This window comes from Mycteria americana, chromosome 3, assembly GCF_035582795.1.
Source record: "Mycteria americana isolate JAX WOST 10 ecotype Jacksonville Zoo and Gardens chromosome 3, USCA_MyAme_1.0, whole genome shotgun sequence".
Lineage (NCBI taxonomy): Eukaryota > Metazoa > Chordata > Aves > Ciconiiformes > Ciconiidae > Mycteria > Mycteria americana.
In genome coordinates, this window is record NC_134367.1 from 90264105 (window position 1) to 90287427 (window position 23323).

Here is a 23323-nt window from a genome sequence, read left to right on the forward strand (position 1 = left end):
GAACACAGCTGCCCCAAGTTCTAGGGTGTTTATCCTGTGACTGGTTTTCACGTGAAAAACTTTGGTTCTCCCTGTCAAGGACTTTGAAATGACACAAGGCTGAGCTGCTTCGACATGGCTCGGTGCATTCACTGGCACCTCTTATTTCAGTAATAATTTCTTAGAACTACAAAGTGAAAACCCGAAACTATAACATAGTTAGAAGTAGACAGAATCTTGTCTCATCTGAACTCATGAGAGATTTGATACTATCTCGTGGACCCTTAACCAAGGGCTACGTTATTGCCAGTTTACCCAAGCTTAAAAGCCCCTGGAGGGTCTCGTCGGGGCATTGCTGGCAGAGAGGTGCGTGAGTAACAAAACTCAAAGATGACCAGAAGATGACCAGATGCAGAAGACCAGAGGTTAAGGTATCTGGCCGCGACGTCCATTACCGGGAAACCCGCCTGAGCCACAGCGGCATACTGGTACTCCCACTCCTCCTGGGCTTCCTCCAGCCGGGACCCCCACATCACCTGCGTGCTCCGGATCCGCCGCTCGTTCTCAGCCAGCAAAAACCGCTGGCTGAAAACCGAAGGTGAAATATTTGTTGCTCCTGCCTGCAACATCCTTACTTACCCTTGTTTTGGGCTTTTTCCTGGAGCAAACCATCCACACTTGATAAGGGAACTGCCTGTGAGCAACTGGATGTGCCCTTTTAAACATGACAATGCACAAAAGACAAAAAAGAAGCTGTTATCCAGACAATCCCAGCAAACAGCAAGATTTCCTGTCAAATATTATTTTTTAGTTTCTTCTTCTGTTGTTGTTTTCCTTGTTTTTTAAAGTAGTTTCAAACACTGTCAAAAAACAGATAAGGATTTACACAGGAAAATGGACCATTAAGTCCTTAACCATAAAAGGAGAACCCTAGTGTCTTAGCTATAATCTGGCTGTAAATTAACTCTTCTTAACATTTTTGCAAGAAATGGGAAAGACAGAAAGAAAGAAAGAAAGAAATGGGAAAGAAAGAAGGAAAGTAAGAGAGAAGGAAAGAAAGTAAGAGAGAAGGAAAGAAAGTAAGAGAGAAGGAAAGAGAGAAAGAAAGAAGGGAAGAAAGAAGGAAGGATAGAAAGAAGGAAGGAAAGAAAGAAGGAAGGAAGGAAAGAAAGAAGGAAGGAAAGAAAGAAGGAAGGAAAGAAAGAAGGAAGGAAAGAAAGAAGGAAGGAAAGAAAGGAGGAAGGAAAGAAAGGAGGAAGGAAAGAAAGGAGGAAGGAAAGAAAGGAGGAAGGAAAGAAAGGAGGAAGGAAAGAAAGGAGGAAGGAAAGAAAGGAGGAAGGAAAGAGAAAGACAGAAAGAAACAAAGAAAAAGAAAGAGAACGAGAAAGAAAGATGAGAAGATACAGGTAGTTTTTACAAAAATTAACACTGAAGGCACTTGAATCCTGGTAACTCTGTCTTACGCTAGCATCAACGCAAAAAAACTCACAACAATCCGCTTTGATGGTATTTGCACAACTAACAACTGAAGAATCTGTCCTTAAATATAAAACAGGTGCTTGTGAGTTTTATAGCTACATTTATCTATATTTAGAGAAATTTTTACAAATATGCAGAAAACTCTTTCAGAAGAAATGGGGTTTGTATCTCTAACGTAGAGAGAGAGACAGATTTTGTGCCAGCCACACCGCTGTTCTGAAAAGAGAAGTGCTCTCCATGTGAGCAATGTCTTTAATAGAGGCAAGAAACTTTTGACCAGCAGAAAGGCTCTCACCTTTATGTTGCCTAGAAAGCAAACTTGACTTTTAAACTACGCTCACTTTCACCAGCGTTAGAGCCACGCAATTCTACTTCAATGGGTAAAGTGGGTTATAAATTCAAGACTCAATTTACCATGATGGTCCTGCTGCTTCTGCCCAGAGCAGGCTGCAGGAGTTTTGTCAGGACCAAGTCCCTGTATGGGACATGCAGCACTCTCTTTCCTGTAGCAGCCTCAGCCAGAGCACTAAGGGAAAATGAAGTGAAAACATGTGAATGGTATAAGCAAAACTATCAAAAGCAAACTTAGAGGGCGGGGGGAGCTACCAGATTAGAAACTTCCGTGTATTCATGCTTATGTACATGCTTCAGTATATTTGTGCTTACGTACATCTCAGGCTTTATTCATTGAAGTAACTTTATTAGCCACATACCAAGGAGTCCTGAATGGCGGGAAAGATTTTTTTCATATATAGAAATTGATTTTTTACTTCACAGGAAAGGATTTAAAAACAACAACAACAACAACAACAACAAACAGCATACCTGATGACATTTCCTAATGTGGTTCGACTTAGATTTACAGGTATTCCTTCCTTCAATCTGTCTCTTTCAGATCCGGAGGATTTCTGCCTTTCGCTTCCTGCCAAGGCCATCGCATTTATAACTGACTGTTTGGTGATTGCTTCGTCGAGAAAAATCTGTTAAAGTATGGTAACTAAGCACCACGCAGCCACTCGCAGCTCACTCCGTCCCAGCGGGAGGGGGATGAGAATCGGAAGGGTAAAAGTGAGAAAACTCGTGCGTTGCGTTAAGAATGGTTTAATTATTGAAATAAAATTAACTACTACTAATAATAATAATAAATTGCAATGAAAAGGAAAACAATGAGAGAGAGAGAGAGAGAGAGAGAGAGGGGAAGAAAACTCAGGAAAAACAAGTGATGCAAGCACTCGCCTCCCACTGACTGACCCCCAGCCAGTCCCCGAGCAGCGATCACTGCCCCCCGGCCACCTCCCCCCAGCTTATATACTGCGCATGACGTCCTATGCTATGGAATAGCCCTTTGGCCAGTTGGGGTCAGCTGTCCTGGCTGTGCTCCCTCCCAGCTTCTTGTGCGCCTGGCAGAGCTTGGGGAGCTGACAAGTCCCTGACTTAGTGTAAGCACTGCTTAGCGACAACTCGGTCATCAGTGTGTTACCACATTATTCTCATGCTAAATCCAAAACACAGCACTACTCCAGCTACTAGGAAGAAAATTAACTCGAAACCAGGACAGTATCCACCCCTTATTCTATACCATCTATGTCATGCCCGGGTCCCATACTTTCCAATACATTCCAATTAATCCCCACTGCTTTTCCTGTCTTTTGATATATACACACAGATATCATTCCCATATCACAGTATCTATGGGCCACCCCTCTACCATGTCCGTTGGGTTCATTTAATCCGTGACTTTGGGTTCCATCTGTCATAATAGTCTTTCAGGGCAGGGGAGATGGTGTGTGGTGTTGGATTGTTGCACGCTGAAGCCAGCTTTGGTTCTAAGTTCATTCTTCATTAATCTGGGTGATTCTCACTGTAATACCATTGATATGGCATGTAACAACTATAGTAGTAATGACATAGAGTATGACGTAGCAATTAACATCATACAGTTCAAATCATTGGCTATTCTCACCCAAAATCAAGCCCCCTTGAGGCAGACAACAGACTTCCCCATCCTTCCGCATCACCCACCAAGCACACCCAGGTCCTTGAGCAAAAGCAACCCCATGAATGGGCTTGCCTTTGCCCAAGGCAGGAGTAACCCAGACTGTCTTCCCCAGCATATTTTTTACATGCACTACAGGGACTTTATGCCCCTCTACAGTACATAAAAGTTTTGATTGGGCAGGGCCAGCTCAATTGGCAGATCCCCTACTGTTGACTAACCAGGTGGCCTTTGCTAAACGTGCATCCCAATGCCTGAACGTCGCACGACCCATTGCTCTCAGCGTAGTCTTTAACTGTCTTAATCAAATTGGTATCATTTGATTTTCCCGAAGGCTGGTGCATGATAGGGGATGTGATATACCCACTCAATGAATGCCATGCTCTTTGGCCCAGGTGTCTATGAGGTTGTTTTGGAAACGAGTCCTGTTGTCCGACTCAGTTCCCTCTGGGGTGCCGTGTCACCACAGGACTTGCTCTTCAAGGCCCAGGAGAGTGTTCCAGGGGGTAGCATGGGGCACAGGATAAGTTTCCAGCCATCCGGTGGTTGCTTCCACCATGGTAAGCACATAGCGCTTGCCTTGGGGTTTTGTGGGAGTGTGATATAATCAATCCGCCAGGCCTCCCCATATTTATATTTCAGCCATCGTCCTCCATACCACATAGGCTTTAACCGCTTGGCTTGTTTGATTGCAGCGCGTGTTTCACATTCATGGATAACCTGTGCGATAGTGTCCATGGTTAAGTCCACCCCTCATTCACAAGCCCATCTATGTGTTGCATCTCTTCCTTGATGGCCTCAGGTGTCACGGGCCCACCAAACTATGAATAATTCACCCTTATCTTGCCAGTCCAGATCCACCTGAGCCACTTCAATCTTAGCAGCCCAATCCACCTGCTGGTTGTTTTGATGTTCTTCAGTGGCCCCACTCCTGGGTACATGAGCATCCATGTGATGTACTTTTACAACCAGGTTCTCCACCCGGGCAGCAATATCTTGCTACAATGAGGCAGCCCAGATGGGTTTGCCTCTGCGCTGCCAGTTACTCTGCTTCCATTGCTGCAACCACCCCCACAGGGCATTTCACAGGATCACAGAATCGTATAGGTTGGAAAAGACCTTTAAGATCATTGAGTCCAACCATAAACCTAACACTACCAAGACCACCACTACACCATGTCCCTAAGCACCTCATTCAAACGTCTTTTAAATACCTCCAGGGATGGCGACTCAACCACTGCCCTGGGCAGCTTGTTCCAATGCTTGATAACCCTTTCAGGGAAGTAAAATTTCCTAGTATCCAGTCTAAACCTCCCCTGCTGCAACTTGAGGCCATTTCCTCTCATCCTATCATTTGTTACTTGGGAGAAGAGACCGACCCCCACCTCACTACAACCTCCTTTCAGGTAGTTGTAGAGAGCGATAAGGTCTCCTCTCAGCCTCCTTTTCTCCAGGCTAAACAACCCCAGTCCCCTCAGCCGCTCCTCATCAGACTTCTGCTCCAGACCCTTCACCAGCTTCGTTGCCCTTCTCTGGACACGCTCCAGCACCTCAATGTCCCTCTTGTAGTGGGGGGCCCAAAACTGAACACAGGATTTGAGGTGCGGCCTCACCAGTGCTGAGTACAGGGGCACGATCACTTCCCCAGTCCTGCTGGCCACGCTATTTTTGATACAAGCCAGGATGCCATTGGCTTTCTTGGCCACCTGGGCACACTGCTGGCTCATATTCAGGCAGCTGTCAGTCAACACCCCCAGGTCCTTTTCTGCCAGGCAGCTTTCCAGCCACTCTTCCCCAAGCCTGTAGCGTTGCATGGGCTTGTTGTGGCCCAAGTGCAGGACCTTGCACTTGGTCTTGTTGAACCTCATACGATTGACCTCGGCCCATCGATCCAGCCTGTCCAGGTCCCTCTGTAGAGCCTTCCTCCCTCAAGCAGATCAACACTCCCACACAACTTGGTGTCATCTGCAAACTTACTGAGGGTGCACTCGACCCCTTCGTCCAGATCACTGGTAAAGATGTTAAACAGGATGTCGTGGTTTAGCCCCAGCCGGCAGCTAAGCACCACGCAGCCGCTCGCTCACTCCCCCCTGGTGGGATGGGGGAGAGAATCAGAAGAGCAAAAGTAAGAAAACTCGTGGGTTGAGATAAGAACAGCTTAATAATTGGAACAAAATAATAGTAATAATAATAATGAATTGTAATGAGAAGGAAAACAACAAGAGAGAGAGAGGAACAAAACCCAAGGGAGGGAAAAATAAAATAAAATAAAATAAAATAAAATAAAATAAAATAAAATAAAATAAAATAAAATAAAATAAAATAAAATAAAATAAAATAAATAAAAATAATACAACCGCTCACCACCCGCCGACCGACGCCCAGCCAGTCCCCGAGCAGCGATCGCTACCCCCCGGCCAAGTCCCCCAGTTTATATACTGAGTATGACGTCATATGGTATGGAATAGCCCTTTGGCCAGTTTGGGTCAGCTGTCCTGGCTGTGCCCCCTCCCAGCTTCTTGTACACCTGGCAGAGCATGGGAAGCTGAAAAAGTCCTTCACCAGTGTAGACACCACTAAGCAACAGCCAAAACATCAGCGTGTTATAAATATTACTCTCATACTAAAATCCAAAACACAGCACTATACCAGCTAGTAGGAAGAAAATTAACTCTATCCCAGCTGAAACCAGGACACAGGAGGGGCCCCAACACAGAGCCCTGGGGAACACCGCTTGTGACCGGCCGCCAACTGGAGTAAACTCCATTCACCACCACCCTTTGGGCCTGGCAATCCAGCCAGATCTTTACCCAGCAAAGAGTACATCCACAGCCTTCCCTTCATCCACTAGGCGGGTCACCTTGTCGTAGAAGGAGATCAGGTTGGTCAAGCAGGACCTGCCTTTCCTGAACCCATGCTGGCTGGGCTTGATCCCTTGGTTATCCTCTACATGCCGTGTGATGGCACTCAGGATGATCTGCTCCATCAGCTTCCCCGGTACCGAGGTCAGGCTGACAGGCCTGTAGTTCCCCAGGTCCTCCTTCTGGCCCTTCTTGTAGCTGGGTGTCACATTCGCTAATCTCCAGTCAACTGGGACCTCCTCAGTTAGCCAGGACTGCTGGTAAATGATGGAAAGGGGCTTGGTGAGCACATCTGCCAGTTCCTTCAGTACTCTCGGGTGGATCTCATCAGGCCCCACAGACTTGTGAGTGTCTAAGTGGTGCAGCAGGTCACTCACCATTTCCCCCTGGATTATGGGGGCTCCATTCTGGTCCCCGTCCCTATCTTCCAACTCGGGGGGCTGCGTACCCAGAGAACAATTGGCCCTGCTATTAAAGACTGAGGCAAAGAAGGCATTAAGTACCTCAGCCTTTTCCTCATCCTTGGTCACTGTATTCCCTCCCCTGTCTACTAGGGGCTGGAGATTCTCCTTAGCTCTCTTTTTGCTGCTAATGTATTTGAACAAGTATTTTTTATTGTCTTTTACGGCATAGCCGGATTGAGCTCTAGTTTGGCTTTGGCCCTTCTAATTTTCTCCCTGCACAACCTCGCTACACCTTTGTAGTCCTCCTGACTTGCCCGCCCCTTCTTCCAGAGGTCGTAGACTCTCCTCTTTTTCCTGAGTTCTAGCCAAAGCTCTCTAGTCAGCCAGGCCGGTCTTCCCCGCTGGCTCATCTTTCGGCACCTGGGCACAGCCTGCTCCTGTGCCTTTAGGACTTCCTCCTTGAAGAATGTCCAGCCTTCCTGGACTCCTTTGCCCTTTAGGGCTGCCTCCCAGGGGACTCTCTCGACCAGTCTCCTAACAGGCCAAAGTCTGCCCTCCGGAAGTCTAAGGTGGCAGTTCTGCTGACCCCTCTCCTCGCTTCTCCAAGTATCAAAAACTCTATAATTTCGTGATCACTCTGCCCAAGACAGCCTCCAACCATCACATGGCTCACAAGTCCTTCTCTGTTCGTGAACAAGAGGTCCAGCGGGGCACCTTCCCTAGTTGGCTCGCTCACCAGCTGTGTCAGGAAGTTATCTGCCACACGCTCCAGGAACCTCCTCGACTGTTTCCTCTCTGCTGCCTTGTATTTCCAGCAGACATCCACAAGAACGAGGGATAGCGATCGTGAGGCTTATCCCAGCTGCTTATAGAATAGTTCGTCTGTTCGTCTGACAGAATTTGCCTTCCGTCTATGGAATAGTTCCCTGTTTGCCAGTCCTGTTCGTGCGCTCCTGGTCACTCGTGCTGCCTGGGGGCTGCTCTCGTACGGGAGGGGAATTTGCCACCATCCCTGAGACAGCATAGAGATAGAGCACTGGCCACTTTCCTCAGACAGCAATGTCTAAAGCTAGCTGCATGGCCTTCGCTTCTGCAGACTGGCTCGATTCACCATCTCCTTCAGCAGTTTCTACCACTTGTCGTATAGGACTCCATACAGCAGCTTTCCATCTCCGATGCTTCCCTACCACACGACAGGACCCATCAGTGAACAGGGCATATTGCTTCTCGTTTTCTGGTAGTTTGTTGTACAGTGGGGTCTCCTCAGCACGCGTCACCTCCTGCTCTGGCGATATTCCTTTGCCTTCTGGCAAAAATCTTTGCCTTCTGGACAGTCCATGATCGCTTCCAAGATTCCTGGGCGACGGGGGTTTCCTATTCGAGCCCATTGTGTGATCAGTGGGACCCACTTACTCCACGTAGCATCCGTTGCACGATGTGTAGAGGGGACCCTCCCTTTGAACATCCAGCCCAGCACCGGCAGCCGGGGTGCCAGGAGGAGCTGTGCTTCAGTACCAACCACTTCTGAAGCAGCTCAAACCCCTTCATATGCTGCCAATATCTCTTTCTCAGTTGGAGTATAGCGGGCCTCGGATCCTCTCTATCCCCGACTCCAAAACCCTAAGGGTCCATCTCGAGTCTCTGCTGGTGCTTTCTGCCAAAGGCTCCAGGTAGGGCCATTCTCCCCAGCGCGGTGTAGAGCATATTTTTCATATCTTGTCCTGCCCAGACTGGCCCAAGGGCTACTGCATGAACTATCTCCCCTTTAATTTGTTCAAAGGCTTGTCGTGGCTCAGGGCCCCATTTGAAATTGTTCTTCTTCCGGGTCACTTGATAGACAGGGCTTACGATCAGACTGTAATTTGGAATATGCCTTCTCCAAAAACCCACAACGCCTAAGAAAGCTGCTGTATTGCCCCAAATATTGTTGATGACGATGTCATCAACATAGTGCAGATATTCCAGAGCTTCACCCTGTTCGACTACCCCTGGGGCAGTCGATTCCAAGTGTACTGAACGCCCCTCCAAGTGAAAGCAAACTGTGGCCCGCACTCTGCTGCCAAAGGGATTGAGAAAAACGCATTAGCGATATCAGTTGTAGCATGCCATTTGGCTGCCTTTGACCCCAGTTCATATTGAAGTTCCAGCATGTCCAGCACAGCAGCAAGCGGCGGCAACATGACTTCGTCCAGGCCACGATAGTCTACTGTTAGTGTCTACTCTCCATTAGACTTTTGCACTGGCCATGTAGGACTGTTAAAAGGTGAGCGAGTGTTCCTGATCACTCCTTGGCTCTCCAGTCAACGATTCAGCTTATGGATGGGAATCAGGGAGTCTCAGTTGGTGCGATATTGCCGCAGGTGCACCGTTGTGGTAGTGATTGGCACCTGCTGTTCTTTGACCTTCAGCAACCCCACAACAGAAGGGTCCTCTGAGAGAGCAGGCAAGGTGGACAGCTGTTTACTTCCACTCCTGTGGGTCTGATGAGCCAGGCCATCGAATCCACACAGTCCAGTAAGCCCAGTTGTCCCTTTCCTCCACCTGGCTGGAGGCAGGGCCCCTCTAGTCCTGGTCATAGTATTCATTACCCACTTCTTGTAAATACGAGTCAGGAGTTCCTTCATTAAAGTCAGGAGTAAGATCAGCCCTTCTACTCTGTCTGGGGAACTGCCCACTGGAAACTGGAGCAGCAATTTTCGTGGAAGAACCCCCTTGTGTGATTGTTTTTCCTTGCAACTCACGTACCCGCGCCTCTAGGGTCGAGGGAGATTTTTCCATTCCACTTCCTCATGTCCCCTCTGTGGTCACGCAGGTAAAACCACAGGGTGCCCGTGGTGTGTACCCTCTATATCCTCTCCCTTGAGCAGAAGAACGCTGGCTCCTAATAGCTGAGATACTGGTCCGGACAGGTGGGGAGTAGGACCTATCCTCTTTGAGTTGCTGGACCTCCCGGGACAGTTTCTCCACAGCCGAGATGAGGGAGGAAGAGATACTTCCTTCGTATTCCTGGAGCTGGCCAGCCAATTCATCCACCGTTGGTCCCTCTCCATCTTTCCAGGCCATTACTGCCAATGAGCTGGCATATGACACTGGTGCGCTCCGTACCAACTTCTGCCACATGGGTCGTGTGCACTGGACTTCATCTGGATCTTTGGATAACTGCTCGATGTCCAGGTCACCATAATGACCTGGTGGCTAATGGCTAATTCCCTCAGGTACTGGATACCTCTCTCCACGGTGGTCCATTTGCCTGGGCGATATGTAACATCTTCCTTGAATGGTTATCTTTCCTTCATACCTGACAGAAGTCACCTCCAGAGGCTGAGGGCCTGTGCCCCTTTCCAATCGCTTTGTCAGTGCCCCCTTCCCTAGAAAGAGATCCCAGCTCTTTGGCTTCCCTACTCTCTAATTCCAGGCTACTGGCCCCATTATCCCAGCATCCGAACAGCCAGGCGACAATGTGCTCACCTGGACAATGGCTGAAATCTTTTTGCATGTCTCGCAGCTCACTCAGGGATAGGGATCGGGTGGTTTCCGTCTCGTTTACGAGTTCTTCCTCCTCCTCTCCTCGTGATGGCCCTGCTTTTTGATCCTCCCTTACTAAACGAGCTGACTTTTGCTTCCAACATTTCTCCTTGTCTACGGGGGTGACTGATACTGGCACGGGTTGGTTCTCTGGTTCAGCCGCAGTGCCAGGCGCCGGGGCTGGAGTAGCCGCAGTGCCTGTCGGTTTGTTTTCCCTCTCTTCTCCCTGAGGGTGCTGCATAATACCGAGGAGTGTTTGGTAGATAGTAGCCAAGGCCCAGCACAGTGCGATCAGTTGCGTCTCTTTGGAATAACTATGGCATTTTTTTTTTTCAAGCATTCTATCACTTCATCAGGATCCTGGAGTTGTTGGGGAGTGAAGTTCCAGACCACTGGAGGTGAGAAGTTCTCTAAGTACCTGCCCGTATTCTCCCACATGCCATGCCACCCATGACCCTCCAGCCTCGGGGCAGATCTCTGGGTGATCTTTTAAAATAGTTGTTTAACCCTGAACAAGGCCTGAAACACATTCAGAAGACAGAGCAATAGCAGCATGCTGGCTTGAACATCCCAGGGGTATGCAACATTCTCGAGAGCTGGTGGCACTAGCCTGGAGGAGAAAGGGAAGGTGAAAGAACGGGGGAAACCATCCTCCCCGTCTTCCCCCTAGACTGGGTCTCCGAGGAGAAAAGCTGTGAGGAGAAAGGAAGGAGTGGAAGGAGAAAGCGTGTCATTATTAATAGTTGCGAGAGATGGCGCCCGAGGTGCGGAGATGACGGCAGTACCAACTACAACTTCCCAATCGGTTTTTTGACCAGTGACGTTATCGTCTCGTAAGCCGATGTTACACGGTACAGTAAAATGATAGTCCTGACCCATCTCCCAGAAGTGACAAACCGCACCGCCGGGAACACATACTGCAAGTGTGTATCTTACATCATACAACCATGCGCGCAAATGACAAACCATTGTGACCAGCGACTATTAAACTAAAAAAATGAATGCTTATAACGCATTTATTTTAACATGCTCTGGTCAGATCTGTCGTTATCTCAACCCTTCATACCCCACGTTGGGTGCCAAAGAGGACTGTCGTGGTTTAACCCCAGCTGGCAACTAAGCCCCACACAGCCGCTCGCTCACTGCCCTGCGGTGGGAGAGGGGAAAGAATCAGAAGGGTAAAAGTGAGAAAACTCATGGGTTGAAATAAGAACAGTTTAATAATTGAAATAAAACATAATAATAATAATAATAAATAATAATAACAATACATTGTAATGAGAAGGAAAACAACAGAAGAGTGAGAGAGGAAGAAAACTCAGGAAAAACAAGTGATGCAAGCACTCACCTCCCACCGACTGACCCCCAGCCAGTCCCCGAGCAGCGATCACTGCCCCCCGGCCACCTCCCCCCAGCTTATATACTGCGCATGACGTCCTATGCTATGGAATAGCCCTTTGGCCAGTTGGGGTCAGCTGTCCTGGCTGTGCTCCCTCCCAGCTTCTTGTGCGCCTGGCAGAGCTTGGGGAGCTGACAAGTCCCTGACTTAGTGTAAGCACTGCTTAGCGACAACTCGGTCATCAGTGTGTTATCAACATTATTCTCACGCTAAATCCAAAACACAGCACTACTCCAGCTACTAGGAAGAAAATGAATTCTATCCCAGTCGAAACCAAAAAGGAGCAAAATACAGAAAGGAGAAAGAAGAAAAGTACTACAAGGGATGAAAGAGGTAAAGAAAGTTAAAGAGGTAGGTAAAGAAAGTTAAAGAGGTAGGTAAAGAAAGTAAAGGTTTTTTTTAAAAAAAGTTTACTAAAATGTAACATTTTTGGTTCTCGTGTTAGGGATCAATTAATTATGCCTGTGACTAATTATCACTTTAGGGTTTGTCTGTAAATCGAGCTGTACTACATCAGCTTTTTATTCAACACTATTTTATAGGATCCAGTATGGCTTGTACTGTGAGTTGCTCCATATACTCACCGTTTCTATTTTTGCTAATTTGAAATTGACTGAGTCTTTTTAAAAGTACAACCTGGAAAGATCTTGGAAATAAATGACACTCCTTGACCAAGATCACAAAAGACCTCTCTGTAAAAAAACGATCGAGTGCCTCCTCTTCATAGCTGAGCAAGCAAATGCATACACAAGCACTGCTGTCCGGTAGGAGTGCCCCCACTAATAGCTTAAGTTAGGAATCAAGTTTTGCAAACACACTTGAAAGTAATACTGAGTTCCAGGGTGACAGAAATGTAGATAAAAGCTAGCTAGTGCTTCAGACCAGTAAACTGATAAATGCCAGTCATTTGCATTACACTTACATGGATGTTAATAACGGGAGATAAGCAAGCTGACCACTCTACAACTGTGTATTAGCCAAAACTGCTTTTAGTTGGTTCTTTGAATAGTCTTACCTGGCCTGCAAAACTGTTGGATCCTGCTGAGATGAGCATACCATTCTCGTCCTTCAGGAAGCTACTATGAGGCCAACAGGCCAGATCAAAAGTAAAGGATTTCCTGTGCCCTGGATTCCCAGGGTCATATGTGCTTGCGCTGTTGGTGTTGGTAGGAATCACACCCCTACTTCCTGCATCCTTCTCTCTCTGTGTATTAAAATGACAATTGTAGTATCAAAATACCAGCAACCAGTCATCCACTCATCGTTCCTGGTTTAGTCTCATCAGTAAGTGTAACTTGCATTTTTCCCTCTACCTCCCATGCTGGGCATCCGCATAGGACGGTGCACTGCAAAATGCATTTCATTTTAGGAACAGCTTTCGTTCAGAAGGAACCACGGTACGTTGATCTCCAAGCATACCAGAGACACTCATCTTCTTGACTACTTTGGCGAAAAAAGCATTCCTGGAACGGAAACCCGGAAGTTTTGCACAGAAGACAAAAGTACAAGCAAAATAAGAAACACATGCTATCTTATTACTTGAAATTTTATTATTTCATCGTATTTTCAGATTGGCCTAGACTAATTACCTTACAAGCATTGCCTAACAACTCATGACAAACTATGGATTGGCTTCTGCCTGGAGCTTGTGTTTTCTCCACCAGAAATCAACAACTAAGCTATTTATGAGTAGTTACATGGGAACTGATGCAATTGCAGCAAATCAATTTATTGTGCTGACAACCCTGAGAGTAGTCTTCCATGAGAGGAGGTTCCAATGGGGGATTAAACGACTTAGTTATCTGTGGCCTTAATTGCACACTGGGCATGCTCTTGTAATATGGTCTGCTAAAATTCGTAGTATTTCACCACGTCGTGATGGGTTTCTGCCTTCACGCAGCAACGGCCTGCCACCAGGTCCTTGGGGGAAGGCCTCCTCCCCTGTGCTCTCCTCCGATACTGACCGTCTCTTTCTGCCCCGACGCCCTGTCCTTACTGTAGTCCTGGGTGTGGCTGATTCCTCAGTTGGCTGTGCAGGCGTTTGCTCAGGAGTATCCATTTTTTCTGGTTCAGCATGTGGAACTCTTCTTCTTCTTCTCCTAGGAGTATCAAGGACTTCCACCTTCCCACCTGAATGTATGTCTTCCTGAGCAGAGAGAGATGCTGTGTCTGCCAAGAGATTTTGTGCCCCCTTCCTAGCACTTCTTCTAGGAGTGACAGGCAGTTTAAATTCTGTTTGAGGAAGCGATGATTTAGACACATCAAGGTCAGAATTTTCTGAAACTTCTGATGAACTCTTCTTTCTTCTTCTGCCTCTTTTAGCTGGCACAGGTAAAAGGAGTTGGTCACTAGGCTGCACCTCTTGATCCTTGACAATATTTTCAGTAACTTGTAAATTAATGCTTTTCGGTTTTCTTGCACTTCTACCGGGACTGACTGCCGGCTTTATCTTCTGATCAGTGTCAACCTGGCCAGTTGCTTGATCTCCTGCTGAACTTTTTCCTCCTCTAGGCCTTTTGGGAGTAGCAGAAGCAATAAGGCTACCTTCAGCAACAGAAGTTTCCTCATTAGCCTCTTCCAAGAGCTCAGAGGCAGCTTCCTTTGCCCTCCTGAATCCTCTTCTTGGAGTAACGGCTGTGGACTGCGTACTGACGGACAACGCTCGTCCATCAGAATGGCTGCTTTCTCCTTTTTCGGAATTAGTCGGTTTAGGCTTCCTACCTCTCCTAGGAGTCACAGGTATCACAGGTATTTGCTCATCTTGAGCATCTTGTTCTGTTTGAAGACGAGAAGTCTCAGATGCTTCTTTCGTTCGCCTGGTACTCCTCCTAGGAGACAGTCCTAACAAAAGTGGCTTGTCTCTCTTCAGTAGTTGCTGAGCGCCTGCCGATGCAATACTTAGACCTCTACTCGGTTGTCCCCTTGTGCGCGTTCTCGGAGTGATGACGTACTCTACTTGCTGTATGCTGGTTTCATCCTCCACTCCTTCTGGCACAGTTGTTAAGGGAGCTTTTGCCTTCTGGAATCTAGCTACCTTTTTACCTATGTTTTCATGAATAGGTTGTTCTACCACTTCAGAGGTAAAGTCTTTACTTCTTGTGTCTTTGATTACATCCAGCAAGTTCTCAGCAATAGCTACCTTAATGGGTTCAGGCACGTATGGCAGCGACTCTGCAATATTTTGAGATTCCTGATCACTAGTTACAGTGGACACTGAGTTTGTAACATGTTCTTGCTTTTCAGTATTTCCAAAACTGTTCACAGGTTTTTCCTCTGTTGCTGTGCCAGCCGCTTTAGAAGCATCTACTAACATAGGGTCTCCCGTCTCCGCTTCACCTTCTTCTGCTTCCAAGAATAAAGTGAAATTACTCTGAGATAGAAAATGCTCTCCATCTCCCTCAGCTGCATCGCATTCGCCATCTTTGTTACCAGGCAAATCACATGCAGCCCGTTGCTCTGTACTGTCATAGCTGTACTGAAGATTGCCTGATGGGTGGTGTTCACTATATGGTGATGTTTCAGGTGCTTCTTCGGAGGTTTGTGCCTTAACCGCACTCTCTTCAATAACCTGAAGTTAAGAAATGTCTGTTAATGCATTACTAATTACCAGACAGACTAACTTCAAAGTGAGCTAGATGAAACTGAGGAGAGTGAAATGCTGCTTTTCCTTTCAGATCACCACTGAATGTAAAGTTAGAAACGTACAACGTACTCTCTACTACAGCTAAAAGCTTATGCGTTTAAGGGACAGAGAACAGAGTATTCGGTGTATGCAGTCACATGCTCCATTTCTGATAGTTCTGTTCACGACTAACGAGTTGCCGCCACCCGTGAACAAAGTGAGCAGTTTTACAATCCAAGCGGTAGACACAACTGGCAGTAATCATCACATTGCAGTACTCCCTGGCCTGACCACAAATCCACACAGAGTGACCGACTCTGCATCTAACAGGGTAAAATACAGTTATGGCCCCAAAGTTTAAAGTTGCAGTCACAACAGCTGTCACCGCAACACGCCGTCAAACTGGCCAGGTGTCACAGCCGACAACTCAGGACTGCACTTTAAGGAATCACTTGGATTGCATGAGACAACACGTATATTCTAAATACCTCCGTCTCGTGTTTTGTAGTTCCCTGTACTGAGCAATTAGTCTTTCCTTCTAGACCCACATGAGATACTCAAGCTTTTATGTTGAGAACAAAAGTACTATCTGTTACCTATTTCCAGTGACTCAAATGGCCCAGATAATTTAATCAACGTGGAGGGACCTTTGCCCAGCCCTCTAAGTGACAGCGATAGCCAACGATGGCAGAAGGAAGAAGCCGCTCAGCAGGAGTCTCCATAGAATCTGCTTATTCTCTTGCCTCCTGCCTTGTCAAAAGTTGCAAAAGCATCATGTTATAGCAACATGCCTTGCTTCAAAACTGAATTCAAGACGTACGAGTCCGCATAAACTTTCCTTTTATGCTTACAAATCTGCAAACAGGAAAGCAGTAAGTAGGTTGTCCTAAATTTGGTGGAGGTAGACAAGCCCAAACCAGATGTTTACATCTAAATCAGTAAGAACCAGTTACAACGAAAGCAGAAAAACCTCCACTGTACTGCTACATGAATGACTGCAGGAGCTTTGTGACCGTCTCAGGTACCTGCTCCCTTCTTCTCATCACAAATTTTCCATCTACTCCCATGAGTGATTTATGTATTCCCAAGTCTATAATCATCTTCTCTACAGCGTCGTCCTAAATCCCAAAGCTGAGACCAGCTAAATAAGTAAGTGACTGCCTATTTAACTTCATCTGAAATCTGGGACACTGAAAAGCACTGTCCCTTACTTAAGACCAATGTCTGTGTGGTACGCCTGCCTTTCAGTTTGTATTTCACTCTGGCTAGTGTTAATTCCTGTGACTATAATCCTACAGGAATTTGACGCTCTACTCCATATGGTACTTAGAGGACATCCACAAGGACTCCAAATACCTCATCAGCCCCAGCAGAAGCAAGGAAGAACCTGGGGAAAAACCTGGGACAACTGGAGAAGCTCTAGTTCTCGTTTTCAGTCCATGTGAACAACCTTTTAAGATTCATATTGTACAAGTTTAGATGTTAAAAAAACATGGGTTTACAGAAAAAAAAAAACAAAAACAACCCCCAAAAGCCCGAGAGTTTTAAGTAGCTGGAAATATCTTGACACTGAAATTAACTCATCCCTGGGAATTCTGTTTATGTTAATCAGGAACAAATAGTAAAGGACTGAAGCACCTAAACCATTCTGAAAATGAGTTTGGTTCCCACGTCATATTGTCATTCGCTAAATGGCCCCCAGTATCGAAAAGCTGCACTCCCCAGCTTTTCTTATTGCCTTTAACATCAAAACTATTTCTTTTTTAAGTCAAATAAGAACCGTTTAAGTTCTAGAAAACCAAACGAACGCATGGGTATTTTAAAAAATAGGTTAGGCACTTTTTGGTACTAGTACAGCTCTCAAAGGCCCAAGTCTTGACAGGTTCCATTCTCTGCTGTAGGGACAGGAAACGCATAGGAGAAAAATGTACCTGCCCTTACGTAATGAGGTTTTAACTTGTGCTAGCCAGCTAAAGAAACGGAGACACTTTGGGGTGCCTTCTAATTGTCAGTAAGACAGGACTGCCCTCAAGTTGCAAAATGGGAAAATAGTTTACTTACATGAATTTCCTCTGTTTTAGGAAGACTGTTAGAAACAGTTCTTTCTTCCTGCGGAAAAGGAACATTTTCTTCAACTTCAGCTGCTTCTCGGTTACCTTCCTTAGGTAAATCCACACGCTTCCCCTCCAGGCGATTTTCTGAAGGAGTACTGACCATAGCCTCACTGTCAAGGATACTTATCACAGCTGGAAGAGATTTATATCATTGTAACTTATCTGCTATGTAAAAGACTCGGGTTTAAGCAACAGCAAGTAACAGGGGGAACAGGAGCCAACAGTACAGTTCTCCATCCTGCCACATCTATTGGGCTTTCTCCAAAACCTAGAAGCCAGAACTGTCTGTCTGTAAAGGAGGCAGCCCCACAATATGGAGGAGGAAAAAAAAAACAAAAACAAAAAGAAAAAAGAAAAAGGGGAAGGGGAAAATCAGCTGGCAAGTCCATGGACAAAAAGAACAGCAGAGGAAAGGGTGGCTGGAAAGACACACTGATAGCTGCTGCTTCTTCACAGCCGGAATACCGAGGATGCATCATCTTTTAAAATAGTGACTCAAGCAGCAGATCCCCACAGCACACAAATGAGTAGTGGGGTACAACATTCAAATAAATACTGATCGCTCCTTCTCATAGTCTACATTCTACCCGTTTTCTCAAAATCTTTGTCAAGAAGAGGAACATTCAGTGTGCGTTTTCGACAAGGACTTTCTCTGAGGAGGGTATTCTCTCTACAGTTGAATGAAAGTTAGCAGTAACATGCCAGTAGTACTTCAGTCCGAGACACCTCTCGTGGTATGGCAAACTCCACATTTTACTTTACTAAGGAGTTCAGCTACCTTAACTCACACAACATCTCCAACATACTGTACATACATGCACTGTCTGCCTCCGGGGATTCAGAAAGCTGTGCGTTTGTTGCAACTGCTATGGCTTTTTCTTCTGACGCGGAGGGCGCTGGGGACTCCTCCTGGTTGGTTTCACTTCATGAACAGAAAGAGAGAAATTCATCATACAGCTTCAAAACAAACCTTGAAGAGCTTTACACGTTACTTTCTCACTGTGAAATCTTCACGTTTCCAAACAGAAAAAATTAAGAAAAATTAGAAATGCCTTTACCAACACAGCTACAGGCAATTTGTGGCTCATTTTATGCCATGACCCAAGAACTTACTTAACATTCTGCCCAGCTACCTAACACTACATAATAACATAACAACAGAGTTGTATTAAAGAATAATATATTATTTGTCTTCTGTGGAAAGAGTGCAACTGCTATATGCGAGGTTCAGAAGAAACCGAACAAACGTTTGCACCCGTGTGCGTTACCACTTGAAATTAAGGGTTATTTCATGGCTGACATTCTGTCTTTATCACTAAGCAGTTGCAGCTTTTAAAGTACCTGGCGAGAAAACGGCTTCCCTTGCCATAAACCAATAGATGCTAACTGAGCACACACAGAAAACAAGTGCATAAAATACTGCCAGAAAGTATTCAAACCCCCAAAGAAACCCACTAAGGTTACAGGAATGCCAGGTGCAATTTGTAGCTACAGGAGTTTCAGACAAAAGCAGGGCTTACGTTCACAGTATCTGCTTAGTAACCCTCACACTGTAAAAAGGTGTATACAGCCTGGTGAATGGAGTCTTTATCGCCATACTTTGGGGTCTGCCATGATTTGAGAAAAAAGGCTCAAATTGACAGCGACTCAGTTGGACTTCTAGTCATGCCAAACCAGTTGTTCTGGTCACAGACAGAAAGGAATAGAAAAGCCCTTATATAGGAGAACACAGGAAAGAACCAATACCAGGTCAGAATCATGGCTTTCAAACGCAGGAAAGCCAGCAGTTACATGTTGTGTGAACCCAAAGACGTATCTATTTCATAAACTTACCCCTCACTGGCACTCCCAAAAGTAGCAGCCTCCGCAGCTTTAAACACCAATTTACCATCCTCAGGAAGGGTAAGACATTCAGCATTTGACTCTTCCACAAACCCTACAAAAAGAGACAGGTGGATGACTTCCCTGTTGCACTTAACATCACTTCTTTTAAAAGGCTCATAGGATTTTGAAGTGAGCCTTTATGCATGTCATCTAGGATAGTGATCTAACAAAATAATGCTACCGAGACTTCAAATGCACAGAAGGTCTGAATTTGTCTTTCCAGGAAAACAAGAAGTCTGATGTACAATTTCAGGCAAGAAAACAACGTCACCAAAGATATCAAAATAGCAAAGAAACATTGATATTCTGCTTGCAAACTAAACTCGGTATGTTACTGACCTAATACATAAAAACTGCAGAAAACATCCCTCCTTCTTACAATTGGGGAGTAAGTGTTCTTATTTCTCTTTGGATATTTCTCTCATTCCAGCAATGCTGCTTTCCTTTCTTGACTCCATTTCCCCTCTTCTACAAGAAGGCGTCTAAGGACTTTTCTTGTTCTTTTCTCTAGAGGTTGACTGGTGGTGTTGAAACCCAACTGCTTGCTAACCTGGTTTGCTCTCAACAGGTTCCATTTTAGACACATCCTCCTTTGCTTCTTTGTTCCTACTGTCTGCTTCCTCCACATCCAGCAATTACCTTTGCAGGCAGTGTGCAGGACTGGGGTAACTTTGCTAGCTCAGGCCAAACAAGAGCTGTACTGACTGCCCTCTAGTGCTTCCAGGGTACTGAAATTGTACAGAACTGTTTGTACCATAGTCCAGCAACGACCAAGTTTCTTCATAAGGTTATTCTTTAGTGATTAGCGCCTCACCATTCTTTTTAACGAAAAGCACCTTTGATTTCTTGTCCCAATACGAGACATCTACAGGAGGACAGGCAAAAGTTTTGAGCTCTCTTCCTAGAAACACTCAGCTCTGGAGATGAGTGTACATGGAGTCCGTATCTGGGCAAGCCTGTTATTTCAAAAGAAAAGGAGCTGAGGAACTTCAATAGCAACAATCACTCTCCAGGAGCCTCCAGAATCAGCTCAGACTTCGGACTGAATCCGGCTGCATATGATGCACTGATCCTGGAGTACACGCTCACTGCTAGGAACCGTTTCAAGACCTCAGCCACCGAACTCTGACACTTGCATACCTGTCCCAGGAAGAGCAAACTTCTTTTATAAAAAAAGGAGTTGAGCGGACCGAGCTCTGTTTGTCAAATACTGACTGTAGCTGTGTTTGCACATCTTCTCCCTGTTCCTGCACTACTTTCATTCCCAGCTCTTCATCACTGCTCACCAGCTAGTGAGCTACATCTCATCTGCCAGCAGACCTGCTCGTATGAACATTCAAGCCAGCTGGACTGGCTTGAATGAGTTGAATTGAGCTGAATTACCAAAGACCAACTGAAATAGGTTTGCCAAAGGCTGCATAAGCTGTTGAGACAGCAAAAAGAGCAAGCATAGCTGTAGTGAGAAGCAGACACACAAGCAGACTCACTTCCAGAAGAAAACTATTTAACTGAGCGCTAAGGAGGTGGTTAAAAAAAAAAAGAAAAAGGGGGAGGGAACAAAAAACTCTATGTAGTCAAAGCACGCCGTACACTAAACTCGCTGTCAAAAACCTGCAGCCTACAGAAGTAGCCCTAAAACATCACCAGAAGCTTCAGTTTTCAACTTGTATCCCTCTCAAAACTCCCACAAATCACTGCTGCCTCTCAGCTGCAATTACACACAAGAAACACCAGCCAGAAGCAGTATACATTCATAATGTCCAGGATACCTAAAAAAGGACTCAAACCAGAGTGGCAATTCTAAAAGCCTAGGACAAGGAAATGCCTAGGACACTCGTGAACGCTCATCGTTAACCACTGCGCTCATCAGCAATTTAACCTTGTGAAGACAGTTGAAAAATTCAGAAACTTAGGTTATCATAGGATGAAACACACCAGCTTCTTTTCCTGGTTCTGACGAATCTGGTTGTTCCGTCCAGAAAGGTTTATCTTCAAGCATTTCACTGTCTTCTTCCTTCTCCGATTCTTGGAAATTGGCAGCTTCTTCAGTGGAAGAATTAGCTGGTTTAGCAGCTATGAAGATGACATCATCTTCAAAATCGCCAGGTGATTTGGCATCATGATACTCCCAAGTAGTTTGGTCTGACCTGGCAGAGAAGCTACTGTTTTCTTTGCTGACATCTATTTTCTCCAAACCATCTCCAGGTAGGCCTTCGGAAGGCTCTTCCATTTCAGCACGATCATCCTCAGGATTGCTCAGAGTAAACACACTTGGTTTATCTCTACTTTCAGACCAAGCATCCTCCACCACACCATGATGATGCTCAGATGAAGCTCCACATAGTGCTCTATCATCTTCTGTTACCTTTTTAAAAAAAAAAAAAAAAAAAAACAAAAAGGTTCACAATCAGTAACATGCATATGCTTTAGGTCAAAGCAAGGAAAAAAAACCCAAACAAAAAAACCATATACTGATATTTGTAAGTTTTACAAGTGTCACCTTAAGCAAGGTGCTACAAAGTTCGTTCTCATTCTAGCACTATCTTAGCTTCTAAAGCTGAGTGTAAAAATTAATCACACTTTTGACTGCTTCTTGAGTTTCCATGACCTTGCAGAATTAAGATGAAGTGCTTGCTTACACTGTCATCTCAAGGCTGTTCATTGGGTTCACTACTGTGCTTTCAAGAAGAGGGAGCTTTGCACACCTAAAATCATAACTCAAGATTTCTCTTTCTGTTATGCTTGCCTTTTCAACTTGTATGCACTACTAAACTATTTTAGTGTTCACTATGCCTGTAGCATGGAACAAGTCAATTCATCTGGCCACGCTGTGTTATCAGCAAGAACGTCATCTAGGAGACAGAGCCTCTTGTTACAACTGAGTAGCTCTTTACAACAGGCAATAAATGGTATAATAAAAAGAGAGTACGGCAATTTGCTGGTACATGTACGGAAAGCTCATACATGGAGATACCAGCACACGCCCCTGTTCTGCCCCTGGTTTGGGTACGTTACTTCGGCATCTGCACGATGAGCTGACTCAGGGAATCCCAGTGACAGAACAAAAGGAGGAGGAGAAGGGGGCAACTTTCGGGTGGACCAACTTCATTTGACAGCCAGATGAATGCTATCCCTGGTGCAAGGCAAGAAGCAAAACCGAGAACTTTAAGGCTAGAGAACACACAACAGTACAGCTCTCTTCCTCAGGAGTCTGTTTTTACCATCATTTAAGTAAAGCCAGCCTTGCAAAAAGAGAGACTGAAAGGAAATGCAGGTCATGACTTTTGTTGCTTCCAAAGATCTTTGATTCACAAAGCTTAACAAACTCAAACAACTGGCTCGCTCTGTATTCCTTACCTTCCTGCCATACCACCGTTTGAAAAGGTAGAGCGGGAAGCTGAACTAGCAATTGGGAACAATCACAGCTCCTAACAACACTTGAGTACAAACCGCCAAGGTCACTGGCATTTACTATGACTACGTTCCTGCAGGCACGTGATGTTACAGAAGGTCTGACATAACCTTTTTTCACCAAATTCAAGTCTGCCATTCTGATCTGCAATTCCAGTTGGCAATATTAGGAGTTCTGGCAAACTTTCAAAAAATCTAAATCAAATCACAGTCTATTAAGCCTTTAGCTGTAAACTTCCCTAAGTACAGCCCAGCTTACCCCAACAGTCCATTCTGCACTCGAGTTCTCTTCCCTGAAAGATACTCTAGGTTTCTTTGCTCGTACAGGAGGACTAACTGATCGTCCTGGAGACGCAGAGCGAGTTGCTGGGGCTGTGGTGCGAAGGCTGGATTTGAGAATAGACCGAGGAGTAAACCCAGGAGAAGCAGAAGCGGATGTGGCCAAAACTTTAGCCCTCTATGAAAAGAAATAAAAACATTTAAATTCAAAACAGCTAAATCTTTAAAACAGAAGACTTCCCTCGTCAAAAGTATTACTTTCAATTACAAACTGCGTTTGTACCAGCAGAGAGGACAAAGTTTAGCCTCTGCACTGCTCTTTTTCCAAAGGTACAATAATCTTAATGATAGAAACCCATGCTTTTTATGT

General features: G+C 45.6%; 1 protein-coding gene across 1 annotated transcript in view; it reads right to left on the bottom strand.

Moving 5' to 3' along the window:
- Positions 1 to 274: 274 nt before the first annotated feature.
- Positions 275 to 23323, bottom strand: part of LOC142407561 (protein ELYS-like) — a 52239-nt gene continuing 29190 nt past the window's right edge. The window contains exons 27-38 of the mRNA XM_075497183.1: positions 22934 to 23131; positions 21199 to 21628; positions 19213 to 19315; positions 18195 to 18301; positions 17327 to 17511; positions 13466 to 15211; positions 13045 to 13106; positions 12659 to 12722; positions 3676 to 3789; positions 2284 to 2438; positions 435 to 564; positions 275 to 334 (exon numbers count right to left, since the gene is read on the bottom strand). Of these exons, the coding sequence (XP_075353298.1) occupies positions 275 to 334; positions 435 to 564; positions 2284 to 2438; positions 3676 to 3789; positions 12659 to 12722; positions 13045 to 13106; positions 13466 to 15211; positions 17327 to 17511; positions 18195 to 18301; positions 19213 to 19315; positions 21199 to 21628; positions 22934 to 23131 (3354 nt within the window). The remainder of the gene's footprint in view (positions 335 to 434; positions 565 to 2283; positions 2439 to 3675; positions 3790 to 12658; positions 12723 to 13044; positions 13107 to 13465; positions 15212 to 17326; positions 17512 to 18194; positions 18302 to 19212; positions 19316 to 21198; positions 21629 to 22933; positions 23132 to 23323) is intronic.